This window comes from Echinops telfairi, unplaced genomic scaffold (genome assembly GCF_000313985.2).
Source record: "Echinops telfairi isolate 266 unplaced genomic scaffold, ASM31398v2 ScPeMD7_25;HRSCAF=90, whole genome shotgun sequence".
Taxonomy (NCBI): Eukaryota; Metazoa; Chordata; class Mammalia; order Afrosoricida; family Tenrecidae; genus Echinops; species Echinops telfairi.
This window is the reverse complement of record NW_022103922.1, coordinates 3,717,905-3,735,341: the sequence shown is the minus strand read 5'-3', so window position 1 is coordinate 3,735,341 and position 17,437 is coordinate 3,717,905. Positions and strand designations below refer to the sequence as shown.

At 57.2% G+C, this 17,437-nt stretch overlaps 1 protein-coding gene across 1 annotated transcript in view; it reads right to left on the bottom strand.

The window, feature by feature from the left end:
- Window positions 1–17,437, bottom strand: part of KANK1 (KN motif and ankyrin repeat domains 1) — a 79,352-nt gene that overhangs the window by 37,038 nt on the left and 24,877 nt on the right. The window contains exon 2 of the mRNA XM_045289366.1: window positions 4,802–4,919. Within this exon, the coding sequence (XP_045145301.1) occupies window positions 4,802–4,838 (37 nt within the window). The 5' untranslated portion in view covers window positions 4,839–4,919. The remainder of the gene's footprint in view (window positions 1–4,801; window positions 4,920–17,437) is intronic.

Genomic DNA, 17,437 nt, shown 5'->3' with positions numbered 1-17,437 from the left:
GGGTCCAGCCTTATCAGCGGCCTTTGTACTTCCCCCAAGACCAGCCAGGAGACAGAGCTGCCCCCAGAGCTGCGGGGCTAAGAGGGCCCCAGCCTCCCGCAGCGACTGGGCGCTATGAAGCAGCCATGCCCTCTGGCCGACGGTCTCATTCCTGGGATGTTGACCTCCGGGGGAGGACAGTGACCGGGCACCCTTATCTCCAGGGGGGAGACCTGGAAGCACTCCTTTCCAAACAAAAATGAACCAGGAATTCAGACGTCCGAAGCACTCGGTGGAGGCTGACGCAAAAATCCCCCAAACCTCAAACAAGAGCTGACCTTTGAGTCCAGTGGACTCCTGGCGACCCCCCTGTGTGTCAGCGTGGAACTGCAGCCCCCAGGGTCTTCAAGGGCTGATTTTTCAGAAGGATTGCCAGGCCTTTCCTGGGAGGCACTTCTGTGTGAACCTGTACCTCCGCCCTTGCAGTTAGCAGCCAAGTGCAGGAATTGTTTGCACCAGCCGCCTGGGTGGGGTGGGGGCTGTGTCTGAGCAGTGTTATACAGCCACCAGAGAGTCTCTTGAAATCCATGTCTTCCACACAGACCTAGAAATTGCTAAGAATATCCCAGCTAGAAGCCACGGGAAAACTTGCTGGCATTCTGTGCGGAGCGCATCTCCGCCTAAGGATAAAGGCGAGCAAGAAATACTGGAAACAGCAGTGACTGGGCATCCTGGGGGCACACCACCTGCCCGTGCTCCTAGACCCAGTGGGTGAATGCTATTACACAAACGTGCATTGACTCGACCGTGTTGAAAAGCAATGTGCTACTCTAAGGACGGAGGGGCCCCCGACCTCTGCCGCGGTGCTTCCCATTGCACCCTATCCGTGTGAGAGTTGGACACTGAATAAGGGAGGCCCAAGAAGAATGGGTGCCTTTGCGCCCTGGTGTTGGCAGAGAAGGCTGAAGGTAACGTGGGCTGCCCAAAGGACAATCAGATCTGCCCCGGGAAAGTTATTTTGAGGGAGGGCTGGCAAGACCTCGCCTCATATACTTTGCACGTGTCTTCAGGGGAGACCAGTCCCTGGAGAAGGTCGTCCATCCTGCTTGGGGAAGCAGAGGGGCAGCTACAAGAGGAAGGCGCTCCATGAGATGGACGGACACCGTGGCTGCACCCACGGGCGCCAGCACAGAGTGGGAGGGCGGCGCAGGCTGGGCGGTGGCTTATCCTGTTGTTCACAGGGCTGCTCTGATTGGGAGCCACCCAGTGGGACTTAACAACACCGAAGACGGACAGTCCTAGAACCCCATAGGGCCGCTCCACTCGGCCCTCCATGGCCACAGAAGCCAGGATCAACCCAGAGCAACAGGTGTGGTCTCGGGTGGACCAGTTCAGGTCTGGTGGCCTGGCTATGCGCTGCTGGGCTGCGGGCTGCCAGGGCAGCGATCAACTCAATGGTGGTGGGTTTGGTCTGGTTATGAACCAGTTCTAAGGAGTTCTGGTGGTGTTGCTGGGTAACCATTAGACTGCTTACGGCAAGGTCAGAGGTTCAAATCTACCAACCGCTCCTCAGTAGAAAGATGAGGCTTGGCAGCTCCCAACTCCGTGACTTTGTGTGTGTGTGTGTGTAAATGATACTTTGCCCAATAAGGTCACTATGAGCTGCAATAGACTACAGCACTGGGTTATTTACATGAATTTGACATAGCCGCTGAAGTTTAAATGTGGTTCAAACATTCACAAACAGACAAGCCGCACTGACATGGAGTCAATCCCAACTCCCAGTGGGCCTATGGAGCAGGGCAGAACGGCCCCTGTGGGTTTCCGAGGCAGCCACTGTTTATGGGATCAGTGCACTTCCTCCTGCACTTGGTTTTGAACTGCTGACCTTGAGGTTAGCAGCTAAGTGTGTAACCACTAGGCCACCAGAGCTCCTGAAGCGGGCGAATACCTCCGTGCCTGAACAGGAGCACACCCACTTAGGCTGTGCAGGAGGGACAGCCAGGGAGTGTGCTCCCTGGGAAAGGAGCAGAGGGAGCGCTGAGCAAAAACACCGCTGGTGCTGAACCACGAACCACAGGGTCAGCCACTGGGCGGGAGAAAAGAGGAAGCTTTCTGACCGTCTCGGAACCACAGGGGCCGTTCGACCCTGTCCTACAGGGCTGCTGTGAGTCGGCTGTGGGTGTGGGTTTGGTCTGGCTGGCAGGCGGGCCGTGATCACCCCCACCACCCACCCCATTGGAACGGTGGCATCTACGGCTGCACCAGGGAAGCCTTGCCCGCAGGAGAGCACCCAGCAGTACAAGATCCAGAGCTCAAGGTGGGACGCTCCGCACTCGACATCAGCCAGCACTCTGACACTTTACAAAGTGGTTTTACAGGTATTGTTCCACGAAAACAAACACACCTTGCTGCCCCCGCCCGGGGAGAGGAAGGGCGGCAGGGTTATCGCATGACACAGAAGCCACTGGTTCCTGGCTTCTCTGAAAGTGCCAACGTCTAATTAAGGTTTTACAGCACCAATTAGCCCTCGGCTGGCACGGTGCACCCAGTTCACACTGTGGTTCTGAAGCCTGGGAAAAGGCAGGTGATGCCCAGCCCTGCAGCCTGCGGCCGTGCAGTGTCTCCTGGCCAGCGGTCCAGGCTCTGCTGATGGGGCACACGCACACCTCCTGGTGGTAATATGTGACAACAGGGTCTTAGTCACACGGTCATGAAGTGTCCCACGTCCACAAGCACAGAGCCGACCTGGTCAGTGTGGCCTGACAGAGGATGCCCATCCTGACAGTGTGAGGGGTGAGGAAGATGGTGTGGACAGGGGGAGGGGTGCTGGCAGGGCTGCCAGATGCCAGGCCCATAAAAGCAGAGGTGGCTGTGGTTAGTGCCAAGAAGTCAATACGGGAACAAGACACGGGCCTTTCTTGTTCCTCTACCTCGGGCTCAAGGCTCTGCCAGCAGCTGCTCAGCCCACCATCCTCTCCCGATACACAGGTGTGGCCGTGCCTGAGCCCCCCTGGCTGAGAACTGAACCCGGCGCCTGCCCCACCTTGCGGACCTCGAGGGTCTGATGTATGTGACGGGGCTTTAAATAGACGGTGGGGCGGAGGGGGGGGGGGAATGAATGGAACTTTTCAAGCTTTCTGATGCTCCCTCAGACGTACACATACATGTACACACGTGCGCATCTCTGCCATCTAGTTGATTTTGACTCACAGCGACCCTACAGAACAGGGAAGAGCTGCCCTGTGGGTTTCTATGACTTTAACTCTTCACGGGAGTAGGAAGCCCAGTCTTTCTCCTTAGGAGCGGCTGGCAAGTGCAAACCGCTGACCCTTGTGGTTCACGGTTCAATGCATAACCCAGGATGCCACCAGGCTCTCTGTGTGAGTGTGCGTGTGCGTGGTGTCTGGGTGTTCCCTCTGCCCTTTCATTAAAAGTCCACTCAAGGGCGGCATGACTGTCCCCATGGTGTTGGTACAGGGTACTGCGAGGACGGCGGCCTGCCGGAAGAACATACACATCTGTCCTGAGAAAGGTACGGTTACGGTGGGAAGGACGGCGAGACCTCCTCTCATACACTCTGCACATGTTGCCAGGAGAGACCAGGAGCTGGAGAAGGACACCGAGTTTGGTAAAGTGGAGGGGCGGCGAAAAAGAGCAAGGCCCTTGTGTGACGGATGGACACGGCAGCTTCAAGCGCGGGCTCCAGAGTGCTTGGCTCTGTGCTCCATCGGGTCTCTGGGAGCCGGCTCTGACTCGGTGGCACCCCGTGCCCACAGAGGGGACCGGTCGGCCCAAAGGTCCATGCTCAGTGTGGGGCCTGGGTCCTCACTGGGGTCTCTGCCTCCAGTGTCTCACGCCCTCTAGGCTGCTGTCCAGGGGGGTTGCACGTCCCCAGAGCCCAGACCCCAGACCCTCGTGCTTGGTGCACAACCTCAAGGTGACAGGGTCTTTGTTATGGTGGACAGGCTCCCTCCTCTGGGGAAGTCAGTCTCTGTGTGTGTTCTACAAGCACCTCCCCTACCGCCATATCACTAAGTTGGGAATTCCAGCACCCCGGCCTTTGGTCTGGGTGTCATTTCATGGACTGCGCCCACCTGCTGCCCGATCCCCTCTGAGAAGCGACAGCCAACAGCAGCTGCGAGTAGCAGGCCCCGTCTCGGGCGTCAAACCCGGGAGTAAGCCGAGCACTGTCTTGTCAGGTGTCATCGAATCAGTCCCGACCCACAGCGACCTAGTGCTCAGCAGAATGAAACACCGCCCGGTACTGTGCCACGGCCACAAATGCCTCTATGCCTGAGCCCACCGCCGTAGCCACGGCATTAGTCCATCTCGCGGACGGCCTTCCTCTTTCTCGCTGCCCTCCACTTGACCAGGGACTGGTTTCTCCTGACAACACAGCGAAACGTACGTGAGACGAAGTCTCGCAGCCCCTGCCTACAAGGCACACTCCGGTCGTGCTTCTTCCAAGACCGATCGGCTTGTCTTCTCGGCAGACCGTGGTGCACTCTGTTTCCGTCCAGCTCCACAATTTAAAAGTGCACCGGTTAAGCGGTGCGCAACTTCTGTGTATCCTGCAGCGGGTCCACGCGGCACCGACTGAGGGAGCCACATCCCGGCAGGTTTCAGAGAAAGGTAAATTCTCTAAGAGATGAAACACAAAGACAAAGAAGAAAAAACCCTCAACAGAGAGAGTGCCCTGACACCTGGTGAGTGAGGTGCCCTCCTGTCACCTCTCTGAAGCCGCTTGAGCAGAGAGACACGTAACACGGCTGCAGGCACACGGGAACGCACGCACACCCCACGCTCACTGCGTTGTTACCTGGGGCCCGGCCGGTCCTGTTTGTTGTGTGGGCCATGGCAGCCTGTGTCCAAACACGGAGCCCAGCCTGAGCAGAGTCCCACACACCGCAGGCATCAAGTCTCCATGCAGATCCAGCCTAGAACAACAGAGAGTCCCATCAACACGGTTGTTTCAAGAGAAGCACAGCACTAGGTCCCCAAGCCCTGCGCTCAGACGGGGGGACGGGAGTGTGGTGACCACGCTGGACCTGGCCACTCAGTGTTGGGAGAGAAGACACCACTGGTTGCACCAGTGGATGGACGCTGAGACAAGGGCTCGAGATAGCAGCCTCTGCTGGAGGACGGAGAGGCTCCCCCAGGACACATGACCACACATGGTCGTGTGCGTGCGTGCGTGCATGCGTGCGTGCGTAACACTCTGGAGCCCTGGGGGAGTGGCGGCCATGCGCTGGGCTGTTAACCTTAAGGGCAGCCGCTACTCGGGAGAAAGACAGGGCTTCCTCTCTATTCCAGGAGAGAGTCACTATCTCCGAAGCCCAGCGGGGCAGTTCTGCCCTGTGCCCCCGGTCTCTGGGAGTCGGGGAGAGACTGGTTTGAGGGGAGCTCTCCACAAATGGCTTTGCGTTTTCTTAATCTCGAGGGGACGACGAGTTGTGCGTGGGGAAATGGAGTGAAGAGATAATGGCAGTTTTTCCAGGAACCTTTAAAAAAAGTTTTATTGGGATATACTTCACGCATCATACAAGTTAGTCACGGGATCCCATGAGCAAGAGCTACGTGATGGTCACCACCATCCATTTCAGAGCACTCTCTTCTGACAGTGCTTGTTGCCTCCCCGTGCCCCCTTCCTCCCGCCATGCCGGAGCCAATGATCAATCCATTATGGTCTCTACCAAGCTATCAGTTCGGGATTTCCTAGAAAAATCACACAACACACAAACCCACACCCAACCGCGACTGCACAGAACATGGAAAATGGAAAGCCTGCTTCCAAAAGGTAGCAGTTGATATTAACACTGGAACAGCCGTGGCATGGGGTCAGAGGTTAAATGACATTGCAGGAACTCTCTGAAGGACACACAGCCCCAGATGTTCCTTCCCAAGTACCGTCCAGTTGTTTCCTCCCTGCAACTTCAAAGCCAGCATGACACCCCCTGTGGGTCCCCCGCTCCTGTGTGGCAGTCCCCTGCCAGGGGAAACAGCAGCCCCGATCCAGGCGCATGTTGAGAAGCCTGGTGGGCAGCAGCCTCTCTGTCCAGAGTCCCAGAGTCAGCAGTGGGCTGTGGGGCTGGTTGGAAACACAGGGAATCCAGAACAGATAAGCTCCTCAGGACCAATAAAGAGAGTAGCGATACCAGGAGGGGAAGGGGAAGGTGGAGGGAGAAAGGGGGAACTGATCACAATGACCTACATATAAGCCCCTTCCAGGGGGGATGGACAACAAAAAAGTGGGTGAAGGGAGGCATTGGTCAGTGTAAGACATGAAAAAATAGTAATGATTTATAAATTATCAAGAGTTTGTGAGGGAGGGAGGATGGGGAAAAACATGAGGAGCTGATACAAGGGCTCAAGTAGAAAGAAAATGTTTTGAGAATGATGACGGCAGCAAATGTCCAAATGTGCTTGGCACAATGGATGGATGGTTGGATTGTGGTAAGAGCTGTACGAGCCCCCAATAAAGTGATAAACAAGCAAAGAGAGCACCTGACCAAGCCAGCTACTGCGGACACAGGTGGGCCAGGCCCGGCCTGGGAGGGCGGCGTCCAGAAGGAGAAGTGCGTGGGGGCGGTGGGAGGGCCCAGGAAGAGACCCAGGTGGGCAGCTCATCCCGGTAATTACATATTGACAAGCCAACAACAACAGGGACCCGAGCTGGGTGCTGTGAACTGGCCCGGGCTCTGCAGCCTGGCTGCACAATAGCTTGTAAATCCGCCTGTTTCCAATCTGGAGGGCAGAGAGGGGCAAGACCAGACAGGCTGCATGCGTTCAGGTCGAGGGGGGCCGTCGCCAAGGGACCTGGCCGGAGATTTGCCCAGACTCTCCCTGGGCGAGCTCTGTGGCCGCCTGGTCCAAGGGAACGCCTCTCACCCACAAACAGCTTTATCATAGCGCACAATGAGAGAGAGAGAGGGAGAGAAGCAGCTCTGATGGGTCAGCATAGGATTGGTGCCAGTGGGTTTAAAGGTTTTACACAGCTAGCAAGAAGCGGATCCTACATCAAGTGTAGTGAAAAATAAACAGAATCAGTCACCGAAGGCCATCTTATGGAGGTGGCTTAGAAAAGCTGACCACACTTACAGCCCTTCTTAGCAGAGAATGAAGACCCTCCTGATGACCCAGAGGCTGGAGGGGGAGGGGTGCCCTAGACTGGCCAGTGGCAGGAAAGCTTTCTTTTGAAGTCTAATGTCTTTGCAAACAAGGATCTAGCCCAGGAGTTGGCAATCTCTGAGATGGAAGGGCCAACCCTGGCCCTCACAACAATTAAAAAAAAATTATTCGAGAGTCAAAAAGATATTTTTTTACAAACAAATGAAATCACCATGATTTGAATAACATCCTTTGCCTTCAGAGCCACGCGCAGGTTTCTAAAGAGCCGCAGCTGGCTGAGAGCTGCCGTTTGCCAACCCAGGGCCAGGCCTCTGAGACTTCAAGGCAAATTCCTCTCTGTTTTTTGTTTCCAAATGACTGGACCACTCACTCACTCTGCCACCGAATCCATGCCGGCTCACAGCGACCCAGCAAGGATGGGGTAGAACCACCCTTATGGGTTTCTGAGATTGTCACTCGTTATGGGAGTGGAAAGTCCCGTCTTTCTCCCGAAGAGACCCTAGCTAGACCCTAGACATTAAATCTTTTGGTAGCCGGGCACCATCAGCTTTCTTCACCACATTTATTATGCACCCGCTTTGTCTTGTCAGGGAGGTGAGTGTCATACCTTGACAGAATATTAGAACAAATCTTTCTTGTACCGAGGAAAGATTTAGTAGAGGCCAAAAGTCCATCTGCTTATCACTCTCTCTCTCACACACACACACACACACACACACACACACCTATCTTTATATACCTACATATATACGTATCTATATTTACACCTATTTATATGATTGCTACTTTCTCTTCCTTTTCTTTCCTCCTGTCGCCCCACTATTATGTTTACCTATCGTTCACCTCTCAGATTCCTCTCGGACACATTTCAATGGATCAAACATGATCCGGAATGCTATACCCTTCTCCCCATCAATTTTATGTCCCTTGCGATTCCCCTGTCCCTGTCGTCATTGGCTCCTCGCTCCCCTCCCCGTGCTGCCTCCTCTCTCACGCCGGACCCCCAAACCCTTCCGTCTGTGCTGTCTCCCTGGGGCTACTTGCCTGCTTTCACATCGACAGGCACCGAACGAGGAAAGAAAAGAGAGGCCACAGGTCGTTCCCAGTCTAGCTGCTGTCCCGACGCCGAGGGGATGCGGACCCTCTGGGACACAGCCAGCAGGCCCTGTTACATCCATCGGTCCATCCCCTTTTCCTTCAGGGATCCACAACCCAGGACCTGCTCCCTGACAGTCCTCAGCACTCATGCCCAAGGGGCGCGCCTTCTACAAGACCCCACTGCTCTCCTTGCAGTCAAGGATGGGGTGGTCTAGTGCCCCCCACCCCGTGACACCTTTAGACTTTCCATGTGGCCCCCTTGTGAATCTCCTCCAACCAGTTCAGATGAGGTGCCAAGCGCTGCCCCCCGAGTCTGAAGTCCACGATCGAGCTTCCCCGGGGACCCTGGAGGCTTTGTTCTTGCTGGTCTGTTCTCTCCGCTCTTGGTTTGCCCGCCTTTCACACGGTGGCGGCGAGCGGGCGGCCACATCGGCTGCTGATCACACAACCAGCACTCTGCTCCCAGAGATTAGACCACCTCAGGAGCCGTAGCTAGGGTCTCTCCGAGGGGGGATCGACTCCATGACCGCGGGTTTGGATGGGATTGTGGTCAGAGACCAAAGATGAAAGTCCTCAGCCTTAATTAAACATGCGACAAAACTGCGGCCCAGAACCCCAGGGACACTCCCCCTTTCCCCTGTTACCCCAGCACCGGGTCCCAGACAGGAAAGATTACCCGAGAGGAACAAAAATAAGACGCTCAAAATACCGCCGGAGCCACAGTTTGACACTTGCCGGATGAAAGGGAAAAACAAAAGTTGGCGGGGCGCTTTCCAGGGTCAGACATCGAGCGCAATTAAAGCTCTGGGAGAAACGCAAGTGCGTTTACACAGGGATTCGGGGACCATTTCCAGGGTCAGACATCGAGCGCAGTTAAAGCTCTGGGAGAAACACAAGTGCGTTTACACAGGGATTCGGGGACCATTTCCAGGGTCTGACACAGCGCACAGTCAAAGCTCTGGGAGAAAAGCAAGAATGTTTACACGGGGGTTCGGGCGGCCATGGAAGGTCTCATCCAGCTTGCATTTCCCTCCCACTCAGAGCCGGGGCTCCGTCCCCTCAGCTGGGAGTGTTCAGAGCTGCCCGTCTGGGGATCCTGGCATCGGGCGAGGGCATTTACGACACGAGCCAAAACAAGCCCTGCTTCAAGGCGGACCGTCCTGCCCAGGAGCACCTTGCCCTCGTTCTGCTCCCAACTCTGCCCAAATGTCCAGAAAAGCCCTGCGGCTCGTCAGGGCCTGCTCTGCCACCAACCACCAGGCCACACAGCACTCGGTTCAGCCGTGGAGGGGTCCGGGTGGTGGTGGTGAAGGTCCGTTGCCCTGCCTCCCACTAAGGAGCAGCGGCAAATGTCTGGTCAGGGGGAACCCCACACAGGAACCGACAATCAGGCGGAAGACGATGATACCTGGCTTCCGACAGAGACCGCACACCTGGAACAGCTTTCCCGTCCAGGCAAACTGCCTAACCGTCTCTGACACAGGGCACCTGGGCTCTCACAGCCCAGCCTCTCACCTGCAGGCCTCCCGTCCCACCAGGGGCTCTGGCCGCCAGGTGCTGAGCACCACTGCTTGGGAATGGGAATCGGCTCCAGGCAGCGTCCATCACAACTGGGACTGCGGTGTTCAGCGCTCCCTTTTCAGGTGGGTGAGGACGGCAGGGATGGAGTCACCCCAGACTCACCACCATCGGGTCCACGCCTACACGCAGCACCCCCACGCGACTCTACAGGGCAGGCTAGAACAGCCCTGGCGAGCTCCCGTGACGATAACCCATTCTGGGAACAGAAAGCCTCCTCTTTCTCCTGAGGAGCTGCTGTTGGTTTTGAACTGCCGACCTGGCAGTTAGCAGCCCAATGTGGACCCACTATGCCACCAGGCACTGAGGAACCGGTGTGTGTTTGCCTATGTATGCCATCGATGGCGATACAGTAACTTTTTTTATTAGCACTCTTTGGGGAAATCTAATTGTAGCCAAGGCAGACTTGTTTAGAAGCTCTGACTGTGCCCCCCACGCCCACCTCCCCCAGGAGACCTGTTCTTACAGGCAGAATGGCCAGGGAGAGCACTGAGGAGGTGGCGTGGCAGTTAGAGACTTGGGGCGGGGGGAACAGGAGGCACGGGATTGGGGCACATCTTAGTCTCTGACTTAGGTGAATGAACCTGTGGACGACGAACCCTGAGGCCCCACCTGGAACCCAGGGTACCCTGGGCGAGTGCCTCCCATGGGCAACATCAGCCAGGGTTTAATCTGCATCTAGAATGCAGGTGGGTCCTGAACAAGGTGCCTACGGCCAATGCTAAGAAAAACCAAAGCCAAGCCAAACTCGCCGCCCTCGAGCCGAGGCCATCTCAGAGCAACCCTGTGGGTGACTCAGACTGGGACGGTTTACCAGAGTAGAAAGCCCTTTCTTCTGTGGAGCTGCTGGTTTCGAACTGTCCACTGTGTGGGTCGCAGCACGATGCGAAAGAAAGATAGTGCCCAAAAGGAGGCATGTACCTCAGGTGAGTGTTTACGAGCACAGAGAGGAGTGCAATTCCATCTCAGGTAAAAAGACGGCTTTGCAAGCTCCCCTGACACCTGGTGAGGCTCAGAGGGCTTAGCGCCAGTGTGTGGAGCTTCTATGGGATCCCTGCCTGGTGGGGTGGCGGGCTGCTAGCTGCACGAGAAGCAGCTCAGCCACGCCTCGGGTTTTCCAGCTCTGGAATGGAAAACCTCGGAGCCGGTCTGCTCTGTCCCGTAGGGTCGTGACTGAGTGGAAATTGACTCAGAGGCCAGGGGTCTGGGTAGGCATGTAGGTGGTGCAGTTGTTAAGCACTTGGCGGCCAACCAGAAGGTCGAGCCCACCCCCCAACCCCCAATGGGAGGAAGATGTGCCTGGTTGTGTCTGTAAGGACAGGCAGCCCTGGAGGCCCACTAGGGCGGGTCTGTTTTATTTGGGGGGCACAGATGGCCCATATTGGGGCAAACTGTTTATACCTGGCTGCTAACCGACTGCTGGTGGTCCGATTCCACCCAGCGGTGCTGCGAAGGCCTGGTGACCTGATTCTGTCCAGACAGCAGGGGAGACGTCCCCACAGGTCTGCTCCGCTGCACCCGCGGGGCTGCCAGGGGTCTGAGTCAGCTCGAGGGAGGGCCATGTGTGACATCAGGTACCAGCCATCCTTAGTCACAACCCAATGGACACTGAACCCTATGGGATGGGGCACATGGGTACCAGGCTGCCCACCAGCTCCCAACAAAGACAGGGCTGTCCCCGACCATGACAGGTTGAAGAGGCAAAAGAACAAGCTCATTACCAAGTGTCATGTCCAAGAGACTATGAAGCTGTGGGGCACAGACACCAGTCTATTCATGGTCCGCAGAGCCTGGCGAGAAGGGAGAACAGGGACTATTATGAGGGACACTGTGTTTCTGTTTACCCATCACTGCCACTGAGCTCATGCCAATGCAGAGTGACCGCCGAGGGGTCGAGTCCAACCATTGCTGGCGGTTTCCAAGGCTGAGCAACTTGACAGGGGCAGACGACCTCATCTTTCTCCCGCAGAGTGGTTAGTGGGCTCAAACCGCTGACCAGGGAGATAGCAGCTCAATGAACAGTTTGTTTTTCACTTTACCAAGCAGGAACCCTGGGTGTAGGTAGTAGTGGCTACATGGTGGGCTGTGTGATCTGCAAGGTCAGCAGTTCAAACCCCCAGCCACTCTGAGGGAGAACGGCCAGGCTTTCTACTCCAGTAAACAGTGACAGGCTCTATGCTGTCCTGTGGGACGCTGCGAGTCAGCATCGATTGCTGGTGGTGAGTCTTTTAAGTTCGACTGCACCAAGCACGATGTCCTCCTCCAGGGACTGGTCTCTCCTGACGACGGACGATGTCCTCCTCCAGGGACTGGTCTCTCCCGATGACGGACGGACCTGTGCAATGTGCATGACACAGTCTCCCACCACCTTTGCTCCCGAGTGTTCGGGCTGAACTTCTTCCAAGAGAGATTTTGTTCAGCTCAGGCGGTCACGTGCTTCTCCAACGCCGTCGTTCAAACGTGGCCGTCCTTCCTCGGTCTCCTTGTCTGCTGTCTGGTTTGCACACGCGCAGTGGGCGGCTGGGTCAGACCCGCCTTGGGCTCTGGCACACTCTAGAGATCTCCTGCAGCACATGTGTCCAGGGCACTGCGTCGTCTGGTCTCCTCACCGCTGCTTCCATTCTAGAGTGTAAGCCCTTCATGCCCCATCTGGGCCCCGAAAGCTAGCCTCTGGCTCCCAGCCACTTACCCGAGCCCCTGCCTCTAGTCTCTGGCTCAATTGATGGTGCCTTGCAGGGAGACAGGTTAAGCCAGGCTTTGCTCCTTCAGTCCGGCGGCCTTCTGTCCCGAGTCCCCCTGATTCTCCTCCAGCCACCTCTCCGTATCACCTTCTCCTGGGACCCTCCGGCTCTTCCGAAGAGGTGCCCTTTGCATCCTCACGCCCACTGTTTCTCAGGCCTCCCGTTTCCTTCAGGACATCACTCAGGGGTGACGCCTTTTTCTTCCTCCGTGTGCTTTTCCTTTGTGGTCAAGCACTTTTAGCTCCATGGTCATGGTGATGAGGCCGATCATCCAGCGACAGACACCTTGTGCATCTACTGGCGAGGCTGGGGACCCATCACAGTACCCGTTGTCAGGTGAGCCTCCCGCCCCTCCACAGAAACTCCAGGGGATGCCGCCGGTGAAGTCGCTCACCGCCGCCCCAACCAAACTCGCCAATGTGGAGACCGCCAGACTGCCAGTGACCCAACAGGGCAAGGAGGAACCGCCGGGCGTTTCCGAGAGGAAGGCCTTCAATGAGCCACGCTGGCACAGAGATGGTGAGGATGGTGCCCCGGGCAGGGGTTCTCTCTGCTGCCCACTGGGTCGCTGGGAGTTGGAGCTGCCAGGGCACCGAACAACCAGGATACGAGTGTGTAGACACGGAGCGGGGAGACAAAACGATACAGGACCCCGCCCCCTCCGGCCCACTCACCAGCTGTCTCAGCCTGTCTGCCCTGCAGCGCCCTCTGCCCTCGCCTGACCCAAGGAGTCATCCAGGCCCCCGCCGCACACAAATCAGAGCAGCGGTTCTCATCCTTCCTAATGCCGTTCCTCATGTGGTGGTGGCCCCCCAACCAAAAAATTATTTTCATTGCTATTTCATCACTGAAATTTTGTTACTGTTATGAATCAGACGAACCCTCCAAAGGGGTCGTGAACCACAGGTTGATAACCGCTGCATTCGAGGGACGTTACACCCTTGACATGGCTCATCAGAATGCCCTCCCCCCCATACCCACACAGAGGCTGCCCAGGCACTAGGCAAAATGAATTTCTGATGCTCATCCATGTAGTCCCTGTCTTGATGCTCCAGGGGCTTCCCAGGACAGCGCAGCTGCTGTCTGCTGTCCAGTCGGCTGGGACAAGAGGCCACCATCCTCAGCTGAAAGAAACGCCAGGCCTTTCCCCCTCAGAGCCGCCAAGTGGCTTCGAACCAGAGACCTCTCGGTTAGCAGCCCAGTGCTGTGGTCACTGCACCACTGGAGCATCGGGACAGAACAGAACTGAACACCCTGCCACTGAGTCAACGCGGACAGAGCAGCACCGCCCCGTGGGTCTGAGACTGCCCATCTTCTTCCCCTTTAATTGCGGAAGGGGGGGTGGGGGGTGTCTACATTTCAGATGATCGATTTTGTATTTGACAATGTAAGCTACTTACCAAGCCAGCTTACCCTAGCCTCCCTTTGGTTTCTCTTGCCCGGGGTTATTGATCTTTAGAGAAGCACACAGTCTTCTCTTTCTTCCACGGAGCGGCTGGTGGTTTTGAACTGCTGCCCTGGTGGTTAGCGGCCCAGCACCTGACCCACTGAGCCTCCAGGGCCTACCTACAGAAGCAGTGAGAGCGGCCGGTTGCTTTGTCCTGCACAGACTGTCGATCCATGCAATACAGGAGGCTCCCTCCAACAATGAGCTGCTCAAACGTTTTTTTTTCAAAAACCCTCCCCAGTCAGCTTCCCTTTCCTGCTCAGCGACAGAGCTGAGATGCCCCTGGTGCCCGGAGCCTCTTCTCCTGGCCCGGGGCACAGCACAAGTCCTGCGACAAATACTCAGACGCACCCGCTGGAGACGGACCCCACCCACTGTGCCACCAGGGCTCCTCCAAGAGAAGCAGGCGGCGTAAACGGGGGACAGACAGACAGACGTCAGGGAGAGGAGGCTACGCAGTCCAGGCATGGCCCAGGCTGGAGGAGGTGGGACAAGCATCTCCCCCAGAGAGGACAGGAGAGAAAGCTTTCCCCTGGAACCGGTGCCCCGAATGCAGATGGCTAGCTTCCTGAGCCGGGGACAGGGGACAGCGCCCTGGGCTGACCGGGCCTCACAACCACGGGCTTAGCGCCCGGGGATGCCGACCTGTGTCCACATGTGTTTGGGATCAAGACACCACTGGAGAAAACTCAGCCACGGGCTTGTTACAGATGGCCCTTCAACAAGGGCGCACCTTGCTCCTCAAAGTGAGGCCCTGGCTTTCCAGCACTCTGAAGAGGGAGCAGAAGGGCCCGAGGCAGGGTCGGAACCCAACAAAGCAGTGTGCCGGGAGCTCTGGCTCCTTTCAAGAGCTACCTGTACGGGATCAGAGACAATATCGTTAAGAAGGTCAGATGAGAAGCTGAAGGGGGCGGGAGTTTATATGAATGAACAAGGAGGAAGGACCTGAAAAGGTGAGGGTGGCCACGCAGTTCAAAGGACGTTGCCTGAATCCGAGGACCACGTGCAGGGCCTGCTGAACTGGCGCCACCTTCTCTCGTGTCAGCATTCATTAAGGGTTATGCTTATTATACTCGATGGAGAGGCCCCGTACGCACACGGCTTTCGCCCTTCTTGCCTTTCTAATGTTCCCTCCTCACTCTTCACTGAGCAGAGGGCCTGCTTGCACCAGGCGCCGGACACACTTTTATGGGACAAACAAACTGTTCACATCTGGCCCAGCCCTCATCCCCCCAGATTCCTGAGGGCTGGGGTCCACCCCTGCTAGAAAGGGGAGGGGCAAAAGTACCGTGAAGCCAGGGCAAGCAGGAGGGCTTTGTGCTCAAACAAGCAGGAAGTACTCAGGGCAGGTCCTTGGTCTCAGGCACAAGCATCTATCACAAAACCAAAACACACCTCCCTCCGCAGTCACGGCAGATGGAAATCACATTCCAGGTGGCCGCCTGGCCCTGGGCTCTAGGGGAGAGGAGACGGACGGTGCCCGGCTGGTGGAGAGACCCTCGGCATCCTCAAAGGGCACGGTCGGGGGAAGGGACCCGTGTCCAGGTCCCGTGGGCCATCCAGGTCCTGCTGCCCAAGCTCACGTACAGCTGTGGGAGGGCAAAGGGGGTCCTGACGAGGCACGTGTGTGAGCTGCTGGCTGAAACTGAGGGCACGCATTCCCAACCGGAACAACCTGGGGCCTGTAGGGGGCTCGGAGGCCTCCCTGGATGGGGCAAACTTTGGCTAACGCAAGGCTGGTGGTTTTAGCCAGTCCAGAGGTGCCTTGGAAGAAAGGCCTGGCAGACAAGCAAGCAAACAGACCCGGCTGCCAGGCCAACTGCTCGGAAATGGGCCCTGTTAGAAGGTCCCGGATACACAGGGAGGGAAAAAGAGCAGAACAGGACTCAGAATCTGTGTCCAGTCAAACTACTGATGGACGGAAGGGTAGCCCTCACAGTCGGAGTGAGGCCCGGCTTGCAACATGGGGTCATATGAGATCGGACGGCTCAGCAGGGAGCCCAGGGCCCCCCTTCAGGGAGAAGGGGCCTGGGTTTATCTGGCCTCCGCCTCTTTTGTCCCAGGCTCTGGTAGACGCTTGTGGGTAAAATTGAGCGGATCGACCGACCGATCCGAACACAGACACTGAACTCCCAGTGGGCGATCTTACCCACTGCCTGGGGTTAGTCCACTCCAAGCAGCGCGGTCCCTGGCTCGCCCTTCACTGTCACCGTTACCCAAGAGACTGGACTGTCCGGACTTGCTGGGAGGGGGGCTGGGTGGCTCTGAACGGCCAACTTTTACAAGGTCATCATTAGGGGGCTGCAAGTGAGCGCTGACCTGCAGCCCCCTCAGAATGAACCACACACCCAGTCCTGCGCCCTCCTCTCCATCATCAATGTGCCCAAACAGCAGCCACTGTGCCAGCCCCCCTTTCTCGCTGACCCTCTAACTTCACCCCAAAGAGCCCCAGGAGGCAGATTACTTCCTGGGCTGCTAACCACACGATCAGTAGTTCGAACCCAGCAGCAGCTCCTGGGAAGAAAGATGAGGCCGTCTGATCCTTCCTGTACAGATAGGCAGTCTCAGAAACCCACGGGGGCAGGAGCGTTCGACTAGCCTCCAGGGCTACTATGAAACTTTTGTTTTCACCCGGCACCATGGCCTTTCCCAGGGATCAGCCCCTCCTGAGGACACGTGCAGCGTCCGTGAGCAGCTAAGGAGCACGCTGGCTGTCCGTACTTCTCCCAGGAAAAGTCTGTTCCACGTGCAGGCTAGGATCAGGCACAAGTCTCGCTATCCCAGCTTCTCAGGAATGTGCTGGCCACTCCCTCCAGGACGGCTGGTGTGTGTCTGGATTAGACGTCAGGCTGGAATCGCTTGCACCCCAGAGAGGCCTCTCTGGCGGGGAGCAAGAGACTCGAAGAGCAGAGCAAACCAAATAAGAACAAGTCAGGGCTCAAGCGGCCACGGGCCACACCGGGAATCCACCAGCAGGACACGGGGTGCACACCAGAGAGCGTGCCAGGAACCGTGGAGGCCCGGACTCAATGGCAACATGGGGCCAAGGAGCGTGCACAGACTTGGCAGATGGACTGGGCGGCACGGGACACTGGCTGTCCAGGACCAGGCCAAAGTGTCACGCCACCGTCAAATCCACGGGCAGGGTGACTGCAAGCACAGGAGCTATGGGTGGTGCTATGGGCAAGCCCTCCCTGCTGACCAAAAGGTCAGGGGTTTGATCCTGCCCAGTGGCTTGGGGCCAGAAAAGCCCTGGCTGTCTGCTCCCATCGGGAGGACACGACTGAAACCCTACAGGGCGGTTCTCCTCTGGTCACAGGGGCCACAGGTGTTGGAACGGACTCGGGGGCACCCCTCCCCACCCAAGCAAGGGCTCGGGAGATCAGTCACGCAGGGCCGCCCATCCTCGATGGCACAGCGGGCTGGGCTTTGGCTGCCAACTGCAAGGCCAGCAGTTCGAACC